This window comes from Pelecanus crispus, chromosome 4 (assembly GCF_030463565.1).
Source record: "Pelecanus crispus isolate bPelCri1 chromosome 4, bPelCri1.pri, whole genome shotgun sequence".
Taxonomy (NCBI): Eukaryota; Metazoa; Chordata; class Aves; order Pelecaniformes; family Pelecanidae; genus Pelecanus; species Pelecanus crispus.
The window spans coordinates 14664352-14687632 of NC_134646.1; the positions used below are offsets into that span (position 1 = coordinate 14664352).

The window sequence follows — 23281 nt, forward strand, 5'->3', positions numbered from 1 at the left end:
GCGGCCGGGCGCCCCTGGGTCGCCGCCACGGTGGGCGCGGGGCGGCGGCGCTCGCTCCCCTCGCCGCGGCCGTTAACGGCTGGGGAGGGCGGCGCGGGGCTGAGGGGGACCCGGCCGGGGGCGGGCGGCGGCGGCGCTGGGGCTGCCCCCCGGAGGAGGGCGCTTTCGGGCGGCGATGGCGGCCGGCGCTGTCGGGGCGGGGAGGCTGGTCGCGCAGGGGGGCCGCCGCCGCGCCCCTCCTGCTAACGCGGCGCTTTCTTCACGCAGAAGATGTTGGTGTACTTCTGGGGGTTCCTGTACAGCAACTACTTTCGGTTTTGGCTGAAGTGGATCTTGAGGCTGCTGACTCGGAAATGCGAACTGCAGCGTGTCTTTGATGGCTCGAAGGCAGGCGCGCAGCGGACGCTGAGCATAGGTAATGAAGGATGCCAAACCAGGGCACTGGCTTAGATCTTTAGAAACGGCCTGAAAAGCAATCGTTGGACACCAGTACCTGTCCCCAGTGCAGTGTGCAGCCCCTGGATCATGTTTTGTGCAGCCCCTGGATCACGTTTTCACCGTTCCCTCCTTCCTGGCTATTCCACGAGAATTTTAAATCAGAATGCCAGATCTAGTTTCCTTGCCTGCATGCTAAGGTAATTCCAGTTAGCTTCAAAAAGTGAATCAGAAACCTTGCATTTTTTTCCCAGAGGCTTCCCGTCACTTTGTGTATATTTTTACCTTCCTGTTATTAAAAAGCTACACAGAACAGACATGAATGCATTTTTTTGGGGAGGGAGGGAGGAAGTGTGATCAAATGCGCAATTCTGCTTGATGCAGAATTTTGATCTAAAATAGTAGTTTCTTAAACTACTTACAGTTTTCGCCATTTTAACAATAACTTGAGGAAGTGACTTTGCTTCCTTGTTCTTCAGTAGTAAACACACAAACATGACTAAGAATGGAAAAATACCAAGAGACATATTTTTGTCTTGACACCTTTTCAAATTTGTCTTTGTTTTTGTACGTGTAATTGATCACTGTTTTAAAAAACTCTTGAGTGTGTGTTCAGCATTGTACTCGAGGGTTATTAAAAAAAAATGTATCAGGTAACTGAAAGTCATAATTTACCTGTTGATTTTAAGATTGAGTAATTTTTGATAAATGACTTGTGTAAAAGGGATGCAAAATTGTATAATACTTACACACCACAAGAACACCTATTGGCAATTATTTAAAACAATTCAGTTCAATTTAACTGTGACATTTACTTTTTTTGTATTGCAGAACATTCACTGGAATCATCAAAGAATAAGGTAAAAGATACTAGAGATTAAACTGTAATAAACCTTCTTTCAGAGACAGACCCCAGAAAAGAACATGTGCATTTACTTTTTGAGGGTAGAAGAAAGTAGAGTAAAAAGCAGAACAGCATTTTGGGTTTTGTATGCTAGGATTAGTTAAGGTTTCTCAAAAATTAATCCCATGTCCCTTCAAATGTTTGTTTCCATCTCTCTGAAAGATTACCTGCTCTTTAGCAGCAAGTCAGACAAGTCGTTATACAGAGCTTCTGTTCTTGGAGAGGGTCAGTTCTCCCTGTCACAACAATCTGTCTTGCTGTTTTTGTAGAAACCAGAAGTGTGATATGATACGGATAAAGCAATTAAATGCCGTGTATGCAATAGTGCCTAGAATTGTTGAAAAAAATGTAATGCAAGTTTGCAGGTAGACGTTTAACTGACAAGCTCATTCCAATTGTTCTGTAGCAGCTAGACATAAGTTAACACTTTAAACCCTCAAATTTGTATCTCTTGAACAAAACTTGTCCTCTTTAGAAGGTGAGGTGACTGCATTCTCCCTTTTTCTAGCTGATCACTGCAATGCGATGTTGAGAGAGAATTTAGTAACTGCCACAAGCATCTTTGTTGCAGTAGAGCACAGTACGGGTGGGTCTTTTAGCATCTCTTAATTAAACCATTATATCAAATATATTAACGTTCAGTTTTGAAAGAGTTAACCTTTTGCTTTACTGAAATGAAGCTGCTTTGGAGTTAGCATGAATTGTATCAAAGAATGCATTGTGACCATAAAAAGTTTAGAAGATGAAGTGGAATTGTTGTGAAGTGATTTTAGGTGGGCAGTGTGTAATTATTGTTACTAGTGTTTACTCTTTACTCCAGAGGACTGCAGAATAGCATTAAATTCTGTTGTTTCACCCCAGCATTGAAACCTCAGCTTCGTTAGTTCACTGTCTCCTAATTCTGAAGCATTATTTCCTTATTGAAGTTTTATCGCTTTTGCTCCTTGATAGCTATGTCTGTTTCAGTTGCATTAGGAAGAACCAGTTTCAATTCAGCATTTGAAAGCAAACAAGAACCTAGACTAAGCAACTCTGGAGCTTTTTGTTTATTCCTTATGGAACTCCTGTGTAAACGTTGTTTACAGTCTGACAAAGTTACAAATTATGCTTTATGTAATTACTGCAGATCTTTTGTATGTGATTTGAGCCCATTGTAAACATTTGCAATAAATTGACTGTTCTCCTTTTGTAGTAAAGAATACATACATGGCAGGTGTACAGAAGCCGAGAAATAAGAATAAAGTAGATGATAGATTTCTGCATTCCTCCTGAAGTCTTTTACTGTGTTAACTTCCTAGGTTTTAAGAAATGCTGTACATGTTGAGGAATCTGAAGTGGAGAAGTGTGTCAGAGATGTAATGAAAGAAAAGAAGATTGAACAGAAGGATACAGGGTATGTCTGCAACCCAAACATAAGTTCTTCATGGCAGATAATAATGACTTCTTGGCACGTTCTTGCACTTGCTTAATCTGATACAATATTTAGGCCATTCAGTACAAATCTTTAGAATGAAATTAGAAAATAAGGTATGGTTATGTCCTCTTCAGTTCTAGAAAATAAATTGCAAAGTTTTAATTGACATGGATTTGGGATAACTGCGTCTCTATCTTGCAAGTCCCTTCTGTTACTCCTTGTTTCTAAGTAATATGATTATTGCAGAGGTTGATTACCTGAACCATGTAATTGCTTAGATATATTTGAGGGAGTGTAGTGGTGCCTGATTAATGTTTGTGTTCATCTGCATAATAATTATGAACGATTGAGAGGAAAGATCATGAATAGTCAAAATTTTAGTTTAATGAAGTCCTTCTTTGAAGCTGTAAGTATTTCTGACAAAGTTTCACTTTAAGACTTACAAAAATTTTGGGGGTAGTTGAAGGTACAGGAGTCAGGATGAAATATGGAGTTTTCTTGTATTATCACAGATTTTAGCTAAGGTTTTTTTTTTTTCTTCCAAAATTTAAGTGAATAGGGCCTGACTGCAGCACTGGAATTGGCTAGAGGGGTTTTTTTGTGGGTTTTTTTTTTTTTTTTTAAGTAGAAATAAGATCCATATAGCAGTATACGTAACCACTATGCTGTAGTTTGAACGGTAAACATAAAGCACTTCCTAATTCTAGTGTTTACATTGCATTAACATAAGGAAGGTCTTATCTGGTAGTTCAAGCAAGAATTTCTGGCTAACTATGCCTCTTAATAGCTTCTGTGTGGTGTTTTGTTATTATTTCAGGTTTAAGACAAATCTGCATATATCCTTACTGCAGATATCAGGTTATAAAAAGCTGTATTTGAATGTGGAAAATCTGAGGAAGGTCCCGTATGATTCGGATAACGAAGAACATGAGGAACAGTTAATTGAGGTGAAAACAATCTTTTAAATACAAAAGCTGCTTGTTTGTTTTTTCCCTCCGAGTCCAACAGCTTGAATGAACTTGATTTGTTGGTAGTATTCTCACCAGCTGGCCTCTTTAAAGGTCTTTACTTGTGAACTGCTAAGCCATTATAGAAGTGACACATTAAAATACAACAACAAAGCAAAACAAATGAGTAAACTAGAGTTACTTGCACTGGGATTTATTTTGTGTGAAATGAGATGTAACAACAGCATATAAGTAGCAAAATAGTTTCATAATGGGTCACTGAAGGATGGCAACTAGAAAGATATTCAACCTTATGCACATGTCTAACTTTGTAAACCAATAATTACTAAAGAAAAAAAAAGACACTAGTGTTTGCTTATTACTGCATCCCAGTCAATGTCAAAGAGGGTAGTTTAATGCTGGAAGATAAAAACTATCAGTAATGTATTTTAGGTAATAATAAATAAGAGCAAGCAAATAATATAATACTGCTTGAGGCTTTTCTAAATAGCTTCCAGTGTGTAAATATATTAGCATGTCATCTTCTTAGCATTTTGTAATTACCTCAACTTGCTATGCAAGTCCCAATGTTGATATGTTAAGTAAGCGTTCGTTGAGAATTTGTATTTCAGCTGTCCTATCCGAAAATGATGCATAGATTAATTTCTGAAGTGAAACAAGTCTTTGTTTCTTGAGTATTGATACAGTGGCTTTGTCTGTGAAGGGAAATTATGGCATTTAATGCTAAATATAGTCATAAAATAAGCCATTGTAGGATGGTTCCAGATTGCTACTAACAGAAAAGAACAGCATGCAGATTGTATCCTGTTCCTCGGTGAATGGTTTCTAATGTGCAGCAGCAAGTGTTCTGAATTATGTGACTTGGAATACTTTAGCAGCTGTGCGTAACATGGAAGCATATTTGTGCAGCTTTGGAATTTGCTGATGCCTCATGAGAGCCTGAAGGCCAGAGTCACCAAGCAGTGGTGTGACATTGGCTTCCAAGGTGATGATCCCAAAACAGACTTCAGAGGAATGGGCCTGCTGGGATTAGTGAATCTGGTGTAAGTGAAAAGAAGCATTTAATTTCTGTTGTAACTGATTTTCAGTATCATATGTATTTTCTCTAGTTAGTGCCGTTTCTAATAAAGACTGAATAGAAGCAGATAGAAACGGTGGCTTCTGTACAGTGAAAAAACAGTATTTTCTAAATAAGTCAGCATTTCTAGCGGCTGCACATCTGTAAATGTGTGGTTGGGTAGAGGCCAGCAAGCAAAGGGAGGAACAGAAAGTTGTCCAAGACACCTTATTTTTTTGTTGTCATATGATAGATTTGATAGATTATAGCTTAGAAAGTAACTTGTCAAAAGCTTTTAAAATTCCTGAATTAATTACTGTAATGAAAAATAAACAGGTCTGCATAACTTTGTTAAGCTAATTTGTGGACTTGAGTGAACTCCATAACTGATGTTCAGATTGCAATGATTTTTTTTTTTCGCTATATTAGTTCATGCTGAATGTAATTTAATTTGCTACCTTTTCCTTGGTTTTCATTTTGTGCCATTTTTCAGTACAGAGTAGTATTCAGCTTTAGTTTAAATCTATGCATTTTGATGTTGAACGCATTAATATTTTTTTTATATGAACTTAAGAAAAATAATGGAAGATCCTGTTTTACACTGGCAGGTATTTCAGTAAGCATTACACCAATGAAGCTCGTCAGATCCTTTCTCATTCAAATCACCCAAAGCTGGGGTAAGTCACTATATGACTGTTTTCTGGCTTGTTTTGCATAAGAGCTCATGTGAAGACTGCCAAGTATGTGTCCTGAAAATAAAGAGGAAAATATTTGTGTTTTTTTCTACTAAAGGATGAAAAAAAGGGCCAAAGTAGAAAGGTGTGAGAAACTGAACACAGAAATCGATTTCAGGCTGGCAACTGTGAGCAGCTTTTTTTTTTCAGAATAGACTTGTTGGGACAAAAATGTTGCAAAATATTGGCTTTGGTTAGCACGGTGAACACCTTTAACACCATGGTTAGCTTTATTTGTAATAGGCTTAGACTAGATTTAGAAATGAATACTTATTTTTCACCTTCTTAGTGATCCTGTGTTGGAATGATATAGATAATCTCTTAAGTTCCCCTTTTTTTGCTAGGTGTCTGTTCTGTAATAAGTACATATACAAATAGATGTTTTGTTGTTCAACTTTCACTTAATTTTTGAAAACTTTGCATATTAAAACATTTAGCTCATTTTACAGGGAAATGTACTCTAAAACCAGTCAGATAGAGAGGAAAGCTGGTAAACCTGTGTATGTCATCTGATCCGTGTAGTCCCCAGTTAGCCTCAATCGCCTACCGAGAATGGGAGGTTTTCATGACTTCAATTGTAAATAATATTACCTGATGCAACTAGGTCATGAATAGGGTATCTGATACTTTTAGATCAATTAAATACCCATTTCATTGACACAAATTAATCTTTTTTTTTTCCCCTTTCCCCAGAAACACTTGTTTTAACAGTCCTTTAAGAATTTCTATTGTGGTGCTTTCTATACCATGCAACAGAAACCTAGATGTTCTTCAGCTTGAAGAACAGATTGAGATGGCCATTCCATTTATACTCTAACAACATTTTTGATATCCAGTTTTTAATATTCCAGCAGATTTAATGATTTCAAATGAGGAAATTGAGGTCAATGTTGATTAGCCTTGCCATCTCATTATTGCCTAATGGAGGCATTTGCCATACTGTTGTATAGGAAACTAACATTTTTAAATAACTTTTACATGGATAACGCACCGGGGAGTGGAAAGAGTGGTCTGTAGGCTGGAGTCAGCTTGTCAGCAAGTGTCTTAGGAAAAATTGACTCTTCAGTTATCCTAATGCAGACTGTTTCAGGTAAGCTTAAGTCCTTTGATCCATAAGGTAAAATGTGATCTATGACTGGTGTTGCAGATATTCTTATGCAGTAGTTGGAATCAATCTGACAGAAATGGCATACAGCTTACTTAAGAATGGTGCTTTAAAGTCTCATCTGTACAACATGGTCTCTGGATTGCCGCAGATGGAACACTTCCATCAGTTTTACTGTAAGTACCTGTAGTTTCTTTAGTACAGACTACCGGGGGGTGGCCTACAACACAGAATTTAGTTTTTTTTGGAGTGCATTTCCACTCTTTTCTCATTAGCCAGAGCAAGTTGTTTGTCGTCTGGATCAAGTATTGGAAATGCACCTAATGCTTAAACATTGTGCTACAGAAATTTACATTTAAGGGATAAATTTGAGTAGCTTTCTATATATTAGAGACTGCAGTCTGAAAACTCAGTATTTGCAGATTCATTCTTTTTATTCATTATTACAATGTCCAAAAGCTTGCTGTTGACCAGGATGGGACACTCCCTATGTTAAGGGATTGAATAGAGTCTAAAGGCTCATTCTAGGTCTAGCTAGATCAAGGCAGAAAGTTGTGGAGGTAATTTTTGCAGATCTGTATTTTATTTTCTTCACAGGTTATTTGGTTTATGAGTTTGACAAGTTCTGGTTTGAAGAAGAACCAGAAAGCATTATGCACTTCAATCAGTACAGAGACAAATTCCATGAAAAAATTAAGGGACTTCTACTGGACTGTGATGTGAGACTAACCTTACAAAATACAAAGAAACCTTAACTCCTCTGCAGTCTATGAGGTTCTGCATCAAAAATGGAATTAAACATTTGGATGCAAGTTTTGCATGTTTCATCAAAAACTGTTTAACAATAGAACTTTTTTTTTTACATTAAAAAAAAATCAGTTAAGAAAGCTTGGACAATCAACCTCTGTTTACAGGTCTTTATATGCTATTCTCCAAAGGACAGCTTTTTAAAAAAAACAAAACAAAAAACAATGAACAAACCATCACAAAAGACAACCCACAAATCTCAAGAGCCTCTGGATCACTTGCTTTCACAATTTCTTTTATACTTCTTGGTGCAGGAACATGAAGCAGGTATTTATGCCGCATCATGTTTTCCGTGAATAGGTTTGCCTATTAATTGTCTTTTAAAAAAAACTTCTTTTAGTTGAAATTACTCTGGTTTTAGACTTTTTGTGTTCTTGTTCTGTACATTTGGTCGATTGTTCACTCATCAATGTTAAATTTCTCTGTAATGAAGAGGTCCACGAAGGGGATGTATTAGTTGCTTATGATTTTGGAGAAGAGGCTTCATCAACATACTGACAAACTTACTAGAAATTACTTCTGGCTAAGGAAGGTTTTTTTTATCTATGGATTTGTACCAGCAAATTCCTATGCTTGGTAGAAGCTTAGTTTGCAAGCAAACAGAAAGAACCACAAATTGTTAGTGTGAGGATCAGATCCTCAGACTAAAGCTACTCCTAAAAATATTCCTACTGTAAAAATTTTCGGTTCTTTCTTACCTGACTTCAGCTGCTCAGGCTGCTTGACTTCGTATCTGTTGTCAGCCCTTTCTTTTAGCTGCTAATGGGGTATTCTTAGTGGGAAGTACAAGAAAGTTAGTTTAGCTGTTTTATAAAGTTCACTCATTAAAACCCTTTATTGCAGCTGCAGTCCCTATTTTGTGAAAATCAATTCACACCTGAGTACGAGTCCCTAACAAAGATGTATCTTCCATGGAAGGGATGCAGCTGTGACATGTTCCTTATTCTTGGCATCCTCGGACAATCTAGTCAATAGGACTTCATATGTATATTGTGACTAATTATTGCTTAAAGCAACTTAAACTGATTTGGTATGACCATTGCTTCATTTTTCTAAAACCTGCTATTAAATAAGTGCCTTCTGCTTTATTCAATCAGTGTTTTATTTTGATTCTGTAACGAGATCTTAGCCTTAGAAGCTTGAGGTACTTGGGAAAGACTCTTTCAGTATATACCTAAACAGCACACAGTGGCACAAAATTTGTATGCTAATAGAAGCTTTCATGCCTTTTTTTTTTTTTTAAGTCATCTCAGGTAACTTAGTTAACTTCTAGTCACTGACTAATCATGAAGGGATTCCTGCAGACTACAAATACTGAACATGAGAAGAAAAAAGACAAACCCCTTTTTCTAATGCGTGAGGTTACACTACATAAGTATTAAATGTATTATTATAGTATGTAATACTACATCTCCTTGGAGGTAACAAAAACCCAACTGGACATGGTCCTAAGCAGCCTGCTTTAGGTGACCCTGCTTTGGGCGGGGGATTGGACTAGGTGTTCTCCAGAGGTGCCTTCCCACCTCGGTAATTCTGTGAGTCTGTGCTGTGTAACTAGTGACTTTTTACACCGCATCCACCCATTTGCTCCTGATCCCTTAAATGTTGGTGATCTCTTATTTGTGGGAAAGCTCCTGATCAGGGTAGGCAGTATATATGTAGGAGGTAATGCAGTTCTGTTTTCTTTTTATGATACCTTAGGTATAGACGAGAGTTAAACAGTTCTTAAGTTTAATGTATGCAGGGTGGAGAAGGGTTCATCTCATCTGTGTTGGGTTGATGCTATTCTAGTAAAAAAAAAAAAAAAAAAAAGTAATGTGAAGGTGCTTGGAGGAAGAGGTTATGCCATGGCTTGTAAGCTGAACTGACAAGCTTAGATACAAAACTGACTCCACAGGAAGCCTAGTTCTTTTGCTGCTCCCAGATACTTGGGTCCTGTAATTCTCACCACTGAAAAAGCTGAGATCCTGTAGAGTGTTTTGGGACTTGGGTCCTGCGGTGGAGCTCCATTTCTCTGACCCTTGTAGATACTGGACATTCCTAAAACCTGGTGAAGGAAGGAAGGGGAAAGCGGACTCTTTCCCAGTGGCTGAGAGGTTAGTTGTCTGTTACTTTCTAGCCACAGCTTCTGTCATGTTTGTCTTCATTAATAATTTTTGCTATTGCTGTCCTGGTTTCGGCTGGGATAGAGTTAATTTTCTTCCTAGTAGCAGGCATAGTGCTGTGGTTTGGATTTAGTAGAAGAATGCTGATAACACACTGATGTTTTAGTTGTTGCCAAGCACTGCTTATGCTAGTCCAGGACTTTTCAGCTTCCCATGCTCTGCCAGGTGCACAAGAAACTGGGAGGGGGCACAGCCAGAATAGTTGATCCAGACTGCCCAAAGGGCTATTCCATACCATACGATGTCATGCTCAGTATAGAAACTGGGGGGAGTTGGCCGGGGAGCAGCAATCACTGCTCGGGAACTGTCTGGGTATCGTTTGGCAGGTGGTGAACAATTGCATTGTACATCACTTGCTTTGTATATTGTTATTATTATCATTACCATTTTACTTTATTTCAATTATTAAACTGTTCTTGTCTCAACCCAGGAGTGTTTCTCACTCTTACTCCTCCAATTCTCTCCCCTATCGCATGGGGGTAGGGGGAGTGAGCGAGCGGCTGCGTGGTGCTGAGCTGCTGGCTGGGGCTAAACCACGACAATTGCTTGTAGATCTCCTTTGCAAGCAACATGAGACTGACTGACTGAATTTCAGAAGTGACCCCGGTATGTTTAGCAGCAGCAGGAAAGGAGATCCCATTCTTTTTTTTCCATCTCCTGCTTGCTAGCAAGTAACAAAATTGCTTAAGCCATGTCTCTCAAACACTCCCCTGTGCTAGAGTCTGCAACTTTTTTTTTTTTTTTTTTTTGCAACAGTTGCAAAAATTATCCGCACCCTCCTCTTTCCAGCCTTGAAACTGTCACTCAGCTCCTTGTTCACTAGGAGATTTAACTACTACTGAGGCTTTTAAAGCCCAACCATCAAGTTTCAGATTTCCTTTCACACACCTAAGACATTTTAGTGTAGAATGTAGGTTGAGCCCGATGTGAGATACATCTTCAGTAGCTTTTTTTTTAAAAAAAAAAATCAAAGCGTGAGCTGGGAGTAAACTGTGGCAGTATACAAGGAAAAAAATTAAACCCAACCATCATTAGGTGAGCAAGACATATGGGAACACATTAGTTTGCATGTAGTAATTAAGGTGAATGTTTATGTTAGGCTCCACTACACCTTCCCAGTAAACAGTTAGAATTTGCATGTAGTTTTGTATGATCAAGTAGCCCAGTCCTTCTGTCTAGGAGTCACTCGCTATATGTAGACTAGTACTGGGTGTCCCTGTTTTGCACCAGTGGTAGGCTAAGTGTATTACAGTGGTAGCTAGAAAATATGTGGAAAAAGGTAAAATTGTGTTTAGGGAAGGGAAGAACAGTGTTTGACTAGTCAGTGGTATTTTATACTAATGCTATTGTAGGGTGACAATCCTAAGCTTATGGAAGATTCAAAAATGGAGGTAGGCCACCTTTCTGCAAGTTGATAGAATCAATTTGTTTAACATCAGAATTTGTCTCTCGTGGTTTATTCTAAGAGTCTTAAAACCTTGGTAAATTCTCTTGTTATTTATTAACTGTCATGTTTTAAAGTACGTATTATCTTATTAGAATTTGCAAGTACTGTTAGTTTTCTAACCTGCTGCCTCTTTAAAGCATTCACTGCGTGAAAGCTCATATGCAATAGTAATTTTAAAAAGAAACCTAAAACTGAAGACAACAAGGTGGTTCTCTAAATTTTTTGTTGTTCCTGTAGCAACTGTTTAACAAACTACCTCCACTTTTGTTGTTTAGTGTATGCTTGAAACATGGTGCCACTCCATGAACAAATTTATCAGAAGATAAGTAGAAGTTGACCACAAGCAACAGTAAAATCTAGTCTTTCAATAAGTAAACACACTGCTTCATAAGTAACCAACTTGATTGAAAAGCGATTTGAAGAGGGTGCTGCTTGGGAAGAAACGGAGAACGTTTTTAAACTGGTTGTGCTTCTGTCATCTGATACGGCAGTGTCAAGAATAGGGTATTTTGTCCTGAAGGACAATAGGAGAAGGGGCCAATTTAAGCATCTCAGATAGATAAATAGTTTTGGATTTTCATTCTTTGAAAAACAACAACAAAAACATGCAAACAAAAGGTTAAATACACACACACAAAGCCCCAAGCATTCCTTTTCCCAATTTTCCATCCTAGTTTAAATAAACATTTTACAAAAAAAAAAAAATTGGTTAGCCTTGTTTTAAGAGTTATCGTGATGAAAAAGCGTGTATTTAGTTAGGTGGGAGTTCAGTCAGTATTCTTGAAAATACTGCTAGTGAATGCATCGTAAAGATGTAACCTGTTCTTTCTTTCTGTCATACTTGTTTTGTGTTGCTGTAGTACAACGGTGATCAATCTTTGGACTGATGTTTCTTGTGCCAGTCGATATATTTGTCTTTCGCTAGGGAAGAGAAAAAAAAAAAAACAGCCCAAGACAGCTTGTGGGCATTTTTTTTTTTTTTTTTCTTATCACACTGTGCTTAGATAGCTGCATTCTAATAGAAATTTCTGTTTACCACAATATAAAAGCAATAATGTAAACTGTGATGTCTGTGTAATGGAAAGAGATGTTTACAATGGTAGCAAATAAAGAACGAGTTATCCCAAAATATTGTCAACTTCAGTGTGTTACAGTCTGCTAGAAAACATAACAAATTTGCATTTAGCCATGCTCTCAGTTCATGCAAATGCACTGTGATATGAGAGAAAGCTTTATCCTATCTTCTTTTTGGGGGGAGTTGTTTGTTTGGTTTTGTTTTTTTCTCCAGCTCTGAGAACTTGTTAGAGATCTCTATGGTTCTTGTACTGGGCTTGCATTTGTGCCTAGCGAAGGCGTTATTGGGACTTAGCACCGTAGCACAGACCGTTGGAATGGTAGGCAGCAGAACAGCTGTGTGGAAACTGAACTGGAAAACACAACAGCTGGAACAAAGGCTAGCTGGCTCACATACTTTTTCTAGTTTTTAAATCATCATCCGAGATACGTACCTTAAATCAAACACCAGAAGAAAGGATTAAGATTTAAATCGGACTTAAATCGGATTTAAATCTTCCTCCATGCCTTCATCTCCATACAAGCCACGTTAAATAATTTACTCGGTTTTTCAGTTCCATTTGTATTTCTCAGGTAGCCTTTGTTTCTGCTCCTGAATTTTGGAGACCAAATGCTTCTATTAATGTACCAAAGTGCCACTACCTGAGAACTACAAGATCTCACCTGTAGAAATTCTATTTCTTCAGAAGCACAGAACAGGCCCTGCACTACAGAACCATCCCGCTCCTCCAAACCCCAAATGTTGAGTTGGTCAGTTATGCAAATACCAGTTATTTTAGAAAATGGGATGAGGAAGCAGCTATTCAGGAAATTTAAATGGAGATACTGAGTACCACAGGAAAGAGAAGAACCAGAATTAAATTCCGTTGTGTCGTGGCGTGCTTGGAGATGTTATCCGCCACCACTTCTTGAGAGCATCTTGCACTACAGTTAAGACTGACTTCCTGCATCTCATCCCTTGTGTTCCCAGCACTGAAACGCTGTTGTACAACGACGCTGCCGATACCAGCATGTATCGCACATTTCTATTATTAGCCGTATTCCAACGTAACGGTCACTGCCACGGTTTTGTTCTAATTATTTGCTGTCGGGCTAATTTATATTTTCACTATTGAATACATCAACATGTTAAATGAGCATTAAAAGTCACAACTGCTGCTTGAAGTACATAACATTTGACTCAAGACTACTTCTAGTGGAAAGAAACAGAAAGAGCATACAAGAAATGGTTTTTTTGAACCAGAGGATTAGGCTCAGTTATAGACGCGACCACTTCACTTTCATTCTTGCTGCAACGTTCCGCCTCGGCCTGTGTCTAAACTGGTGAGCTTTTGTCACGGACCAGCCGTCTCCCACAGCATCGGGGGTTGATGCCAGGGCCCGAAGGAAGGCTCCAGGTGCTGGAACCTCGTGCTCTAGCTCAGCAAAAGGCCAGGATGCTAAGGCACGCTCCACCGTAGGCTGAGCTGACCTATCAACCCCTGCACTATTCCTCAGTATTTTCTGATTTTTTCCAGATGTTTTAGTCTCAGCCCAACTATTCTATTTTTCTTGCAAAAATAGATACAATGGCATCCAGTATTTTTTACAGTTAATATTTCATTTCTATGGGCTCAATGATCTCTCAAGGTCCCTTCCAACCCAAAGCATTCTATGATTCTAGCTACAGCGTACCTCAAACAACTGAACTACCAAGAACTGGAACAGATAGGAGACTACAGTTAAGTCACTCACAGGGGTGCCAGAAGTTTGGCGAGCGACAGCACCGAAACTCGTCAACGCGCGTGCAGCCCAGAGCGGTGGAGGCTTGGCAAGCCGCGCTCCCTGCCTGCAACACACGGGGACAGCCACAGGCGCCTTCTCCGATCTATTGCTTTTCCGTGTAGGCAGGTTGTAGGCTTACAGTGCTTAGGCACCCGCTTCGTTTTGTTGCTCTAAGCATCCTGATGGAATTCAAACTCTTCCCAGCAGTTTCTTGTTGGTTTCTGTATCGCGCCTACTGTCAAAACAGTTACCACAGTTTCAAAATGCTGCTGCAAGATTAATGATGGAAGACCCTGCGACAGGAGGGATCCAGAAGCTTGGAGAGCAGCCAGCTGAGGAACCAGACCCGGCGGCAGGGCTTTCCAAGCAAAAGCACCGTCTCTCTGCTTGACCAGCTGCATGAAGGCCATTCCCTTTCTCTCCCGCAGCTCCCTTACGTACCGCACCATGTATGCCATACCCGCCTCTGCCATCTTGATAAGACAACATCTACTACAACAGAAGCTCCAGCGTCACTGTGTGAGAATCCCAAAGGTGCTTTTCTCTTTAGGACCGTTTATGATGTCAAATTTTCAGTAGGTTTAATACAACACATAACGAGCTTCCTGCCTGCTTGCCCAAAACTCATGTAACACAAACCTTTACAAGTCTCAAACACAACCCTCCTAGAATTCAGGAGCGGTAAGGCACTACAATGAGGGAAATAAGTATCATTGAACTTTCATATGCTATTGGCATCTGAATAAATTGCAAGACAGATTGGAAGAAAAGAGAAGAATGTTTCTTTGTGGCTTTTTTTTTTTTTTTTTAAATAGGGAAAGCTCTATAAAATAACCTCTCACACCTCCATTGCCTGCTGTCTGTCTCTCGGCAGGCAGGCAACACCCTGTTGCCAGCAGGCTCCTACCAAGCTAAAAAAGCAGCATGTCAGTGTCCAGTCACAGATCTCAGCTCTGAAGAGGAAAAAGATCTTCCTTTTTTTTTCCCCAGCTGTGAGACTAACAGCCCTAACTAAACTCCACAGTCCACAGATTAAAGAGACTCTATCTCAAAGCATGACATACAGGCACTTGTAAAGCCATACCAACTTGCTTGCGTCGCATACCTACACATACAGATAAGACTTTAAAAATATTCACTCACGTTTTCTCAAGGGGTCTGCATCACTGCATGCTGGTCAGTTGAACTCTTCTGTAGCTGTCCTCTCATCAACTCCCACCCAGCTACTAAAGAACAGCTCACAGCAGATTTGGTCATCAAATAGGCTACTGCTGGCTGGCCATTTGGTGTGGCCCTAATCAGGTGACCAGCCTCACCCAAAAAAATCTGGAGAAAATCAGCTCACCTGGCTGCTACCTATAGCAAAGCCATTCTTAAAGATGACCTGGCTTACACTTAGGAGCTGTGTTGACGTGATCAGGAAGGTAAGGAAGGCTACTGGAGCAAAACAAAAAGAAGTTGCCTTGCAAAATGGCTCCTGTTGCACCAGAGATCCACTTGTGGATGCCTCTTCTTGTTACAGGAGTTGTAACAGCAAAATATTTTCAGGATACGTTGTACCCCCAGCCCTGTGGGTGGGGAGTGGAGCAAAGCTGGCAAGCCCTTCTAAGATAAAGAAATGTTTTTCATGTGTGGTCTGTGCATCACTAGGGGTGTGTGGCAGATTGCCGATAGGCTTAAATTCACTTTACCATGACAGATGCCTAAAAGAGAAATATTTTAGGGATCTGCAAACTTAAAAAGGTCAACAATCCGCTTAAGGGTATTAACCCTTAACGCTGAAGACTTCCGTGAGAACTTATTCAGCTGCCAGGCATTACAATAAAGCACCCTGCTCTGGCCTTGGCATCTTAAGGTAAAACAAATCATGTTCTTCAAAATGGTGATTACGGCTTCAAATGAACATCATTATTTGATACCCATGTGAACCAATCTGCATAGTCTCATACGCAGAACGACTGCCTTGCTTTTTTGTACCGTTATATGTAGTCTACACATGGCTAAATTATAAAGGAGAGAACTCTTACTTCCAACAAAAGAAAAAAAAAAAAAAAAAAACAAAACGGTAAACTGACTGAGACAAGGGATATCTGAGCAGTGCTCAGAAATTAACAGCCATGCTTTGCAAATTAACTTTCTATAGACACAAATAGATGCTAAGTTTCAAAAATGTAATTCACTGAATAGGGCACATCCATGTCTGTTCTGTCACTGCCATGGTTTTGAGGCTGACATCTCAGCTTACCGGTACCCTGTAAAAAACATTGTAATATTTAAAGCCTTAAAAACATGCCTAGTGAGCTACAGCAAAGCATAGATGGGTCATAAAATATCTGGGGGTCTTAAAAAGTAGTAACAACCGTTGTCACCAAATGTGAGCATAGCAGGGAAAAATTTAATGAAACTGAGTAGTGTGAGAGAAGCTTGCATGGGTTGCTTGTTGCAGGTGGAATTAAACACATTCAAGTGTTAAACAAACCAGGCATGGAAACCACAAACGCTTTTGTTCGGAAACCCGGTGCTGAAGTTGTAATGTCATTTGTCGGTGTAATAAAACACAATCACCTACTTTTCCCTCTAGCGTGACTTTAATAGTTAAAAATCAAATCTGTGCAGAGTGTACTTTATTTGTTCACATTACCTATTTGTGGTTAAAAACCACTTCATCTGACAATTTAAAAGCATTCTTTTAAAACAAAAGAATTAAACATAGCTTCTGCTAAAAAATCTGCAAGTTACATGGATGCGATATACAGGAGTATAAAAAAATCAACAGTATTCTACAGAAAATATTCTCAAAACAGCAAATAAAGATTAGGCATGTAGGCATGATCCTGAACTGAACAAATATGAATTAAAAAACAGCTGACAAAATTTAAAAAAAAATCCTGAATATCTGTATAAAAGAAGCAAGGATTCAAAGTGCAGGTGCTCCAGTTTTCATTTTAACATATTATTCAGTGAGTTGATACAGGATACTATTCATTTTATATAAAGTGACAGTGTTCTCAGTAAGACTTAAACATTCAGTTACATTATCTTGCAGATTTTTTTCATTACTGCTACTTTACACTGCTGTAAATGAAGACTTATGCAATACAGATTTTTATTTTCTTAATCTAACAAGGATATAATAGGTTGGTGGTAAAGGTTAGTTTTAAGAGCTAAGCTATATATGCTGTAGATCCAGCCTTAGAAGTATATCTATACTTTTTTTAACTTTTAAAAACAGCTTTCAATTTTTAAAAAGAGACTCTACCAATCTGTTCTGGGACCTGCACACGCTGTCTTTGGAGCACACCAGCAAAGCTCCCAAGTCCACTGGTCAGGCACACAGCTGCGGGCAGGGCCATGCTGGAGATCTTCCCTTGGTGGCCGCGGCCGGGAAGGGGCTCGTTCTCTGCCGGGTCTGGTGCGGCCAGAGGCCGCTGAGCCCAGGGGAAGGCAAATGGGCTCTGCCTTCCGTCGGAGCAGAAATCATCACATTTAACCACATTTGCCTGATGTGCCAGCTAGGCTTGGGATGGACTTCTCACTTTTATTTGAGTGCACCAATCTTAAGCAGAAGAAGTTAGGGGCCAGGCAGGTGTCACTGAAGCGATCTTCCATATATTAAAAAAAATAAAATTAAGCACATGTTAAAACCCATTATCTTTGAAAAAGCAAGTTATATGAAACAAGATTATCCTTCAGGGATGTTGCCTGGAACTTCATTTCACCTGAGGTCCTATTCAGGTTGACAGTGTCCCTTTAAATGTTAGGTACTTCTTGTTTTGTTTACTTTTTTCCCCAAGAATCAGATCTCTATATATGTCTATTTTAAAAATGCACGTAAATATCAGCCTTAAGTTTACATTTAGAAATTAGGAACTAATCTTTACCATCTTATATTGACAGCAAGGTTAATAATACACACACTTCACTGACAACTGTTTGTTTTTTTCTGTAGTTTGAACAAAATTTGCATTTGTGTAACATTTCCCACAGAAAGAGTGATTATACTTCAAGATAGTTAAGTTTGCACCCCAACATTTTCACATTAGTGAAAACAATCATGTTTTGAAAATACCAGGGCCTGTGGCAGGTACTAATAAATAGAGAATAAAAAAAATAAATAAAAAACCCAACTGCCTTTTATCCCGACATAGTAGAGATTTCATAGTCAATGGCCGAGGTTATCGGTTTACCCATCATCCTTACGTTTTTAGCATTAGTAATCCTAGCCATCATGGACACAGGCTTGTCAAAGTACCTAACCAGCGCTGGCTCAGTCAAAAGGGAGGCTAAAAATTGTTCAAAGGTAATGGCCCAGTCTCTGTCAATGCTAGTGCTTCTACGAAGAGAAGCGGTGTGGTTGCTCCGTACCAAAACGGTGTCTTCACTGATGTCCTCGCAGTGCAGCTTTTCTTCTTCATGTGAACCTGCACTCAGTACTGAGTAGGAGGACATTGAACTATCATCTTTTGTATCATCATCGGAAATGAGCATGGAAGAACAGGCTCCGTTGTCCCTGGGAGAAGAGTCTTCGAGCTTAATGTCTTCCATCTGCATGCCCAGGGTGCTGTCGGTGCAAACGGCCTCCTCACCGTTGGTGACGAGGCTGCTTTGGAATGGCTTGTGCTGTTCGAGGGGATACTGCTGGTGCTCCTTCTTCTGAAACAGCTCGCTCTGAATAGTTTTGCCGCAATTGTTACTGCTGCTGTCTGTCTCTTTTGTGGGCTGCACACTGAAGAGCTTACCAACCTCACCTATCTCCAAAAGCAAGCTTGTCACAGCAGCGGTAGCGTGGTACAGATCTTGTTCATTGGGGTCTTCACTGAACATATTGTACATTGTCTTGCACAGTTCAATGAACTGTCCCTAAACACAGAGGAAGGAAACATTAATGAGAGAGCAGGAAACAAATCAGACTGAGATCTATTAAATCAGTTTAAAAAGTCTGGAATGGAGGTATGACACAATAGTTTATGTGATTAAACTGAAACTGGAAATAATCTAGGTGCAGTCTAGAAAGCATTTTCAATGACCGGGCAGCCAGACGCATTGCCTCTCTCAACGCTATTTAGAATAAACTGTTGGATGTTTCTTCCAACATATGACATTCATTTCTCTGCAACCACAGGAGGGCAACAGAGGGTGAGCAGTGAGACACTTAGCATTCATTTTGGTGGATTTTCTTGTAGGAATGATGCTAAATATAACTAGGGGTCTGATAAAACTGGAGGAAACAGCTAACCCAGTGGGCCTCCTCCTCTTTAGCAGCTATGGATCTAAGGGGAATGCGACTGACAGTATAAATTACAAAATATAAAACGCTTCTTTCAGGTAATGTGTATTGGACATTATGACCTAGCTGGTGATATTCAGTGTTGTATCACCCTTTGTCTAGAGATCAAAATATGTGTGTATCTCATTTTTAGGATGTCTTGGGAGCTAAATGCCAGTTACAGTATGTTGAAAACAACTAACTTCTGTAATCAGCTGACTGCTGCTCTGGTAAAAAAGTATCTGCCTCAAAACAAAACCTTTATTCAGTGTTAATGTATTGAATATTTATAGGTATGCGAAGAAAGTATAAAGTTAATGAAAAATCAGTAAGTGTCAAGCAGAAGTACCTGATTCAGTTTGGGCAAGTCCTTTGCTTTTTTTGCTTTGGATTTATTCTCTTGGCTCCACATTCTCAGATAATTTCGATTCTCTTGTGAGCTCTTCTTGCCTATTGTCAACAAGTTACCAGAGATGCAGGAAAAGTCCATCAAGAAAACTTAAATTAATATTTTTTTTTCCATTTTCAAAAGGAGCATCTTTACAAGAAACAAAAGATGTAATTCAAATGGAGACACTATGCATACCTTTGTCTGTTTTCAGACTCACTGTAACAAACCCATCATCTACTCCTTGCTTGTTCCTGCTGTCTAGGCCAACGACTAGGAAGTGGAGGGGCAGGGGGAGAAAGAGATTAGTGTGGTTTTAGATACATACATACTTTTCATATGTACAGTGCAAAATAAAGGAAATGTTTACACTGCAGAAAATGCAGAGTAAAAAGGACAGGACTAAATGATCATTTTTGCTTATTCTTAAATCTGCTGACAAATTCCATATAATTGATAATATAAATACTAAGACAGGGACCATCTTAGGTTTTGTTTGTGTAGTACAATGATTAGCCTGTGTTACCACAACACAAACAGCTTCTAGCATCATATATGTTTCGTGATTATATTAGTGCATCTTCTTTTGTCTATCAGGACTTAAAATTGCCATCTGCAGTCTATTAATTTTCATCTGTATTTTCAAACAACCTTTCTTCCCCCTGTGATCTGAAGGATGGGCAACATTTTTCTTGAATCAGAGAGAAACTTAACATCAAATATCTCAAGAAAGAGATCGCCATTTAAGACAACAGCGATGAGACCCAGGTTCTCATTAGGGCACAAAAAGATTTCAAACTGCTGAACTACATTTTGCTATATCTTTTGGTTTCAGTTTTTAAGAGTATTTTAAGTTCTGATCCAAATATATCTTGAAAGCCAATATATTTATGCTCATTCTCCATCGAGGCATATATGCTGCACTTATCACAAAATTAATTCTATTGCAACACACTGATGACATTATTCTGAGAGTACTTCTGCAATGCACAATCCAGGGGAGTTCTTAGTGTATACACACCGCACCTCTAAGGATGTCAAAATACATACAAAAACTACATACTTCTTTTTACACAGAATCCTTCACTTACAAAGTTTAATCCAATAAAAAAGTACGTGTTGTTTGAAGCACATTACCTCATCTTTTCACGCCTGAGACAAAAGATGCCTACCGTGTGTACATTCTGGTGTGATGTCTTCAAAAAAGTACTGAGTAGCTTCAAAAGCAGAGTCCGGCTCTTCTTGCTCAGGGGATGGATCTAAGCAATACAATAAATTTTTTTCATTAAAAATTCTACCCTTTAATTAAAAACTAGAACATATTCCCATTGATACATTTAGAATGTCAGTTTCTAGAAGGAAAAGTGTGAGGATGTGATGGGTTAGGAATCATCTCTTTTCAGCTCACAAGAGATGAACAACTGGACCTGTACTGTCTCCTCCCCGACATCCAATACTGTCTGACTAACAAGTAGCTGTTTGCCTTCAGAGGCTGGCTTGCCCATCTTCCCATGTCTACTTCCATTACTTTCGTCTGTGCAGCTCAGCATGTCCTAAGCAGGGCATGAACCCTTTCCTAGGTGGAAACAGTCTGTCATGATTTGTTATGAGCTTACCAGTCCCCAAATACCAGAAGCTGCATTCTTAAAAATGGATCTCTTCCGTTATAATTCAATAAAATTGTGGTTTTTTCCAGTTAAATTAGTGCATCACTCAAGCCTACCTCCAGCCAGCTGGGAGCAATCAGGGACACATTGTCAAAGCACTTGAAGGTGAATGTCCTCTCAAAGCTTTTAGATCTCTCTACTAGAGGATGTAAATGTGCACAAGATTTAAACTACCCAAACAGTTGCAATATACTTAAATTGCACATTCAGTGAGGACAACAATAGGTTCTTTACGGCACATGTGTGACAAGCCAGAGAGGATACAGTTCCAGGACATCATTTTCTTCAGGGGCAAAACTGTTTTGAGATGTTTCCATCCCCTCTCCACCCTAAACTGCCTTTCTCACATAGCTGAGTGCAACAGCTTGTACAGCATCCTGTAAAACAAATCTATGAAACAATCTGGAGCTTCCCTCTGCAAACAGTTGTATCAGCCCAGAGGGGAAAAACAAAGAAGAAAGCCTGGGGACAGAAACGAGTAGCCAGGGCATGCAGGAACATTTTAAGCTAGCTTCACTGTTAAATGAAGTGCATTATGGTAATAAAGGCTGAAGAACACTGTATTTGTTATGCATGGGGGAAGTCACCAACCCCAACTAAACAGGCAAGAGACACATATAAATGGCCTGTTTGTGGCTGGAGTACCAGAGGGCTGCACAGCTGCTTTCAGACTTCCCAAATCCATGTCTGATTATGGTAGAAGCTCTCTTATTTTACTGCTGCATAAAAAGCTACAATAATTCCCACAGATTAATTTTTAATTGGGAAAGCTAGTCATAAACAACTCTGCTCCAAATTTCCATTCTCACCGAGATGACAGCGATTTTAACATCATTTACTTACCAGGCAAAACGTGCATTTTATACAGTAGCTTCAGCTTCTCTGTAAGATCTCCATGGCATGCTGCACCTAAACAGCATTATATAGAGTATGTTAATACTCAGCATTCAATGCCATTCTATTTATTATTGCTACAGTATTTAATTTTAGAAGCTGTTACATTCACTCTGGGCAGCACTGTACTCCTTTTATAGTCTGAGGTCATAAGGCAGTCACTTGACTTCTAAGATCTGCAGTAGAAATAGCAAGAGAACACAGACCACCTGACCCTGAAATTTTGTACTTCAACCTTGGGTCCTTCATTAAATGTCTATTTTACAACGCTCAAAAATAATCTATGATCATCACATTACCACTCAGAAAGGCCTCCAGCTGAAAGTTAAGATGACCTTTTTTGTGTGGTTTGAAGTCCACACTTTCTGATCTGAGGATCCAATAATAACATCACATGATTTAGAACAGTAAGATATTTACCAAAAAAAGAAAGAGAAATTCAAGTAAATAGCATTTATCACAGCTTAGCCACTGGCTAAACTGATGTTCAGGCAATACTTTCTGGTGCTTTATCCACCTCAACCCCTATTCCTTTCTGGTCTACACTACAATTAGCTGTATAAAATCCAAGTGGTCTATTGTAGCCCCTCCTTCCAATTAATTAAATGGATATTAGTTCATTCTAAAGTACAGAAATAACCGATAATCAGACTTCATTAATCTTACTTTTTATAGCATGTAATTCATAAACAAATGAATGAAGCTTCATTAATTAGGTTACGCAGAGATTTATTTCACCTTATAGGCTACCGTGTCAACTTAGTTCTGCTATGCAAACTACAAAGTGTGGTTCGGCAAATACTAACAATCACAGTCTGCTGTAAAGCTTCAGACTGCAGTAAATACCAATGTTAGGCCAAAGAATTGAGTACATCTACATTAGCCATTTTCCTTTCAACATGGCCCTTTTTAGGCACAAAACCTCCTTATGTTCCTGTCTGGTGTACTACACCGTGCAGATAATGTTTTCTCTTCTGGTGAAACTGTGTCTTAGGTTATGCACCCAGGTACTACGTGAAGTGCCTCACTGCTAAAGGCTACATGAAATAACCAAAGCACAGAATGGGGCTGCAGTTCTGTGTCCGCCAGCAACAGCTAGGGACGCATTCACCAAAATAGGATTCAAGGCACAGGATATCTGGTGACACATGTAGGCTTGTTCCACTCCCTGTCCCCAGATGTGAAGAGAACT

The 23281-nt window shown here is 39.2% G+C and overlaps 2 protein-coding genes across 6 annotated transcripts in view; one reads left to right on the top strand and one right to left on the bottom strand.

The window, feature by feature from the left end:
- ELMOD2 (ELMO domain containing 2) lies at window positions 1-8664 on the top strand. 2 transcript variants are annotated; one of them, XM_075708947.1, is made up of 9 exons: window positions 1-30; window positions 268-415; window positions 1267-1295; window positions 2638-2732; window positions 3571-3700; window positions 4631-4764; window positions 5387-5455; window positions 6660-6793; window positions 7215-8664. In XM_075708947.1, exons 2-9 carry the CDS (start codon window positions 271-273, stop codon window positions 7370-7372), a joined length of 894 nt encoding a protein of 297 aa, XP_075565062.1. In that variant the 5' UTR covers window positions 1-30; window positions 268-270; the 3' UTR covers window positions 7373-8664. The 2 variants fall into 2 exon arrangements, with proteins under 2 accessions (XP_075565062.1, XP_075565063.1); XM_075708948.1 differs by lacking the exons at window positions 1-30; window positions 6660-6793; window positions 7215-8664 and adding an exon at window positions 6206-6652 and having other exon boundaries at window positions 255-415.
- Window positions 8665-17351: 8687 nt separating this feature from the next.
- The window catches only part of TBC1D9 (TBC1 domain family member 9), a 52469-nt gene continuing 46539 nt past the window's right edge, over window positions 17352-23281 (bottom strand). For 2 of the 4 annotated variants that reach the window (XM_075709837.1, XM_075709834.1), the window contains 5 exons: window positions 22039-22104; window positions 20701-20787; window positions 19716-19801; window positions 19490-19582; window positions 17352-18734 (listed from right to left, as the gene is read on the bottom strand). In XM_075709837.1, the coding sequence (XP_075565952.1) occupies window positions 18009-18734; window positions 19490-19582; window positions 19716-19801; window positions 20701-20787; window positions 22039-22104 (1058 nt within the window). In that variant the 3' untranslated portion in view covers window positions 17352-18008. Of the gene's footprint in view, window positions 18735-19489; window positions 19591-19715; window positions 19802-20687; window positions 20788-22038; window positions 22105-23281 lie in introns of all 4 variants that reach the window. The other 2 variants (XM_075709833.1, XM_075709836.1) reach the window with 2 other exon arrangements.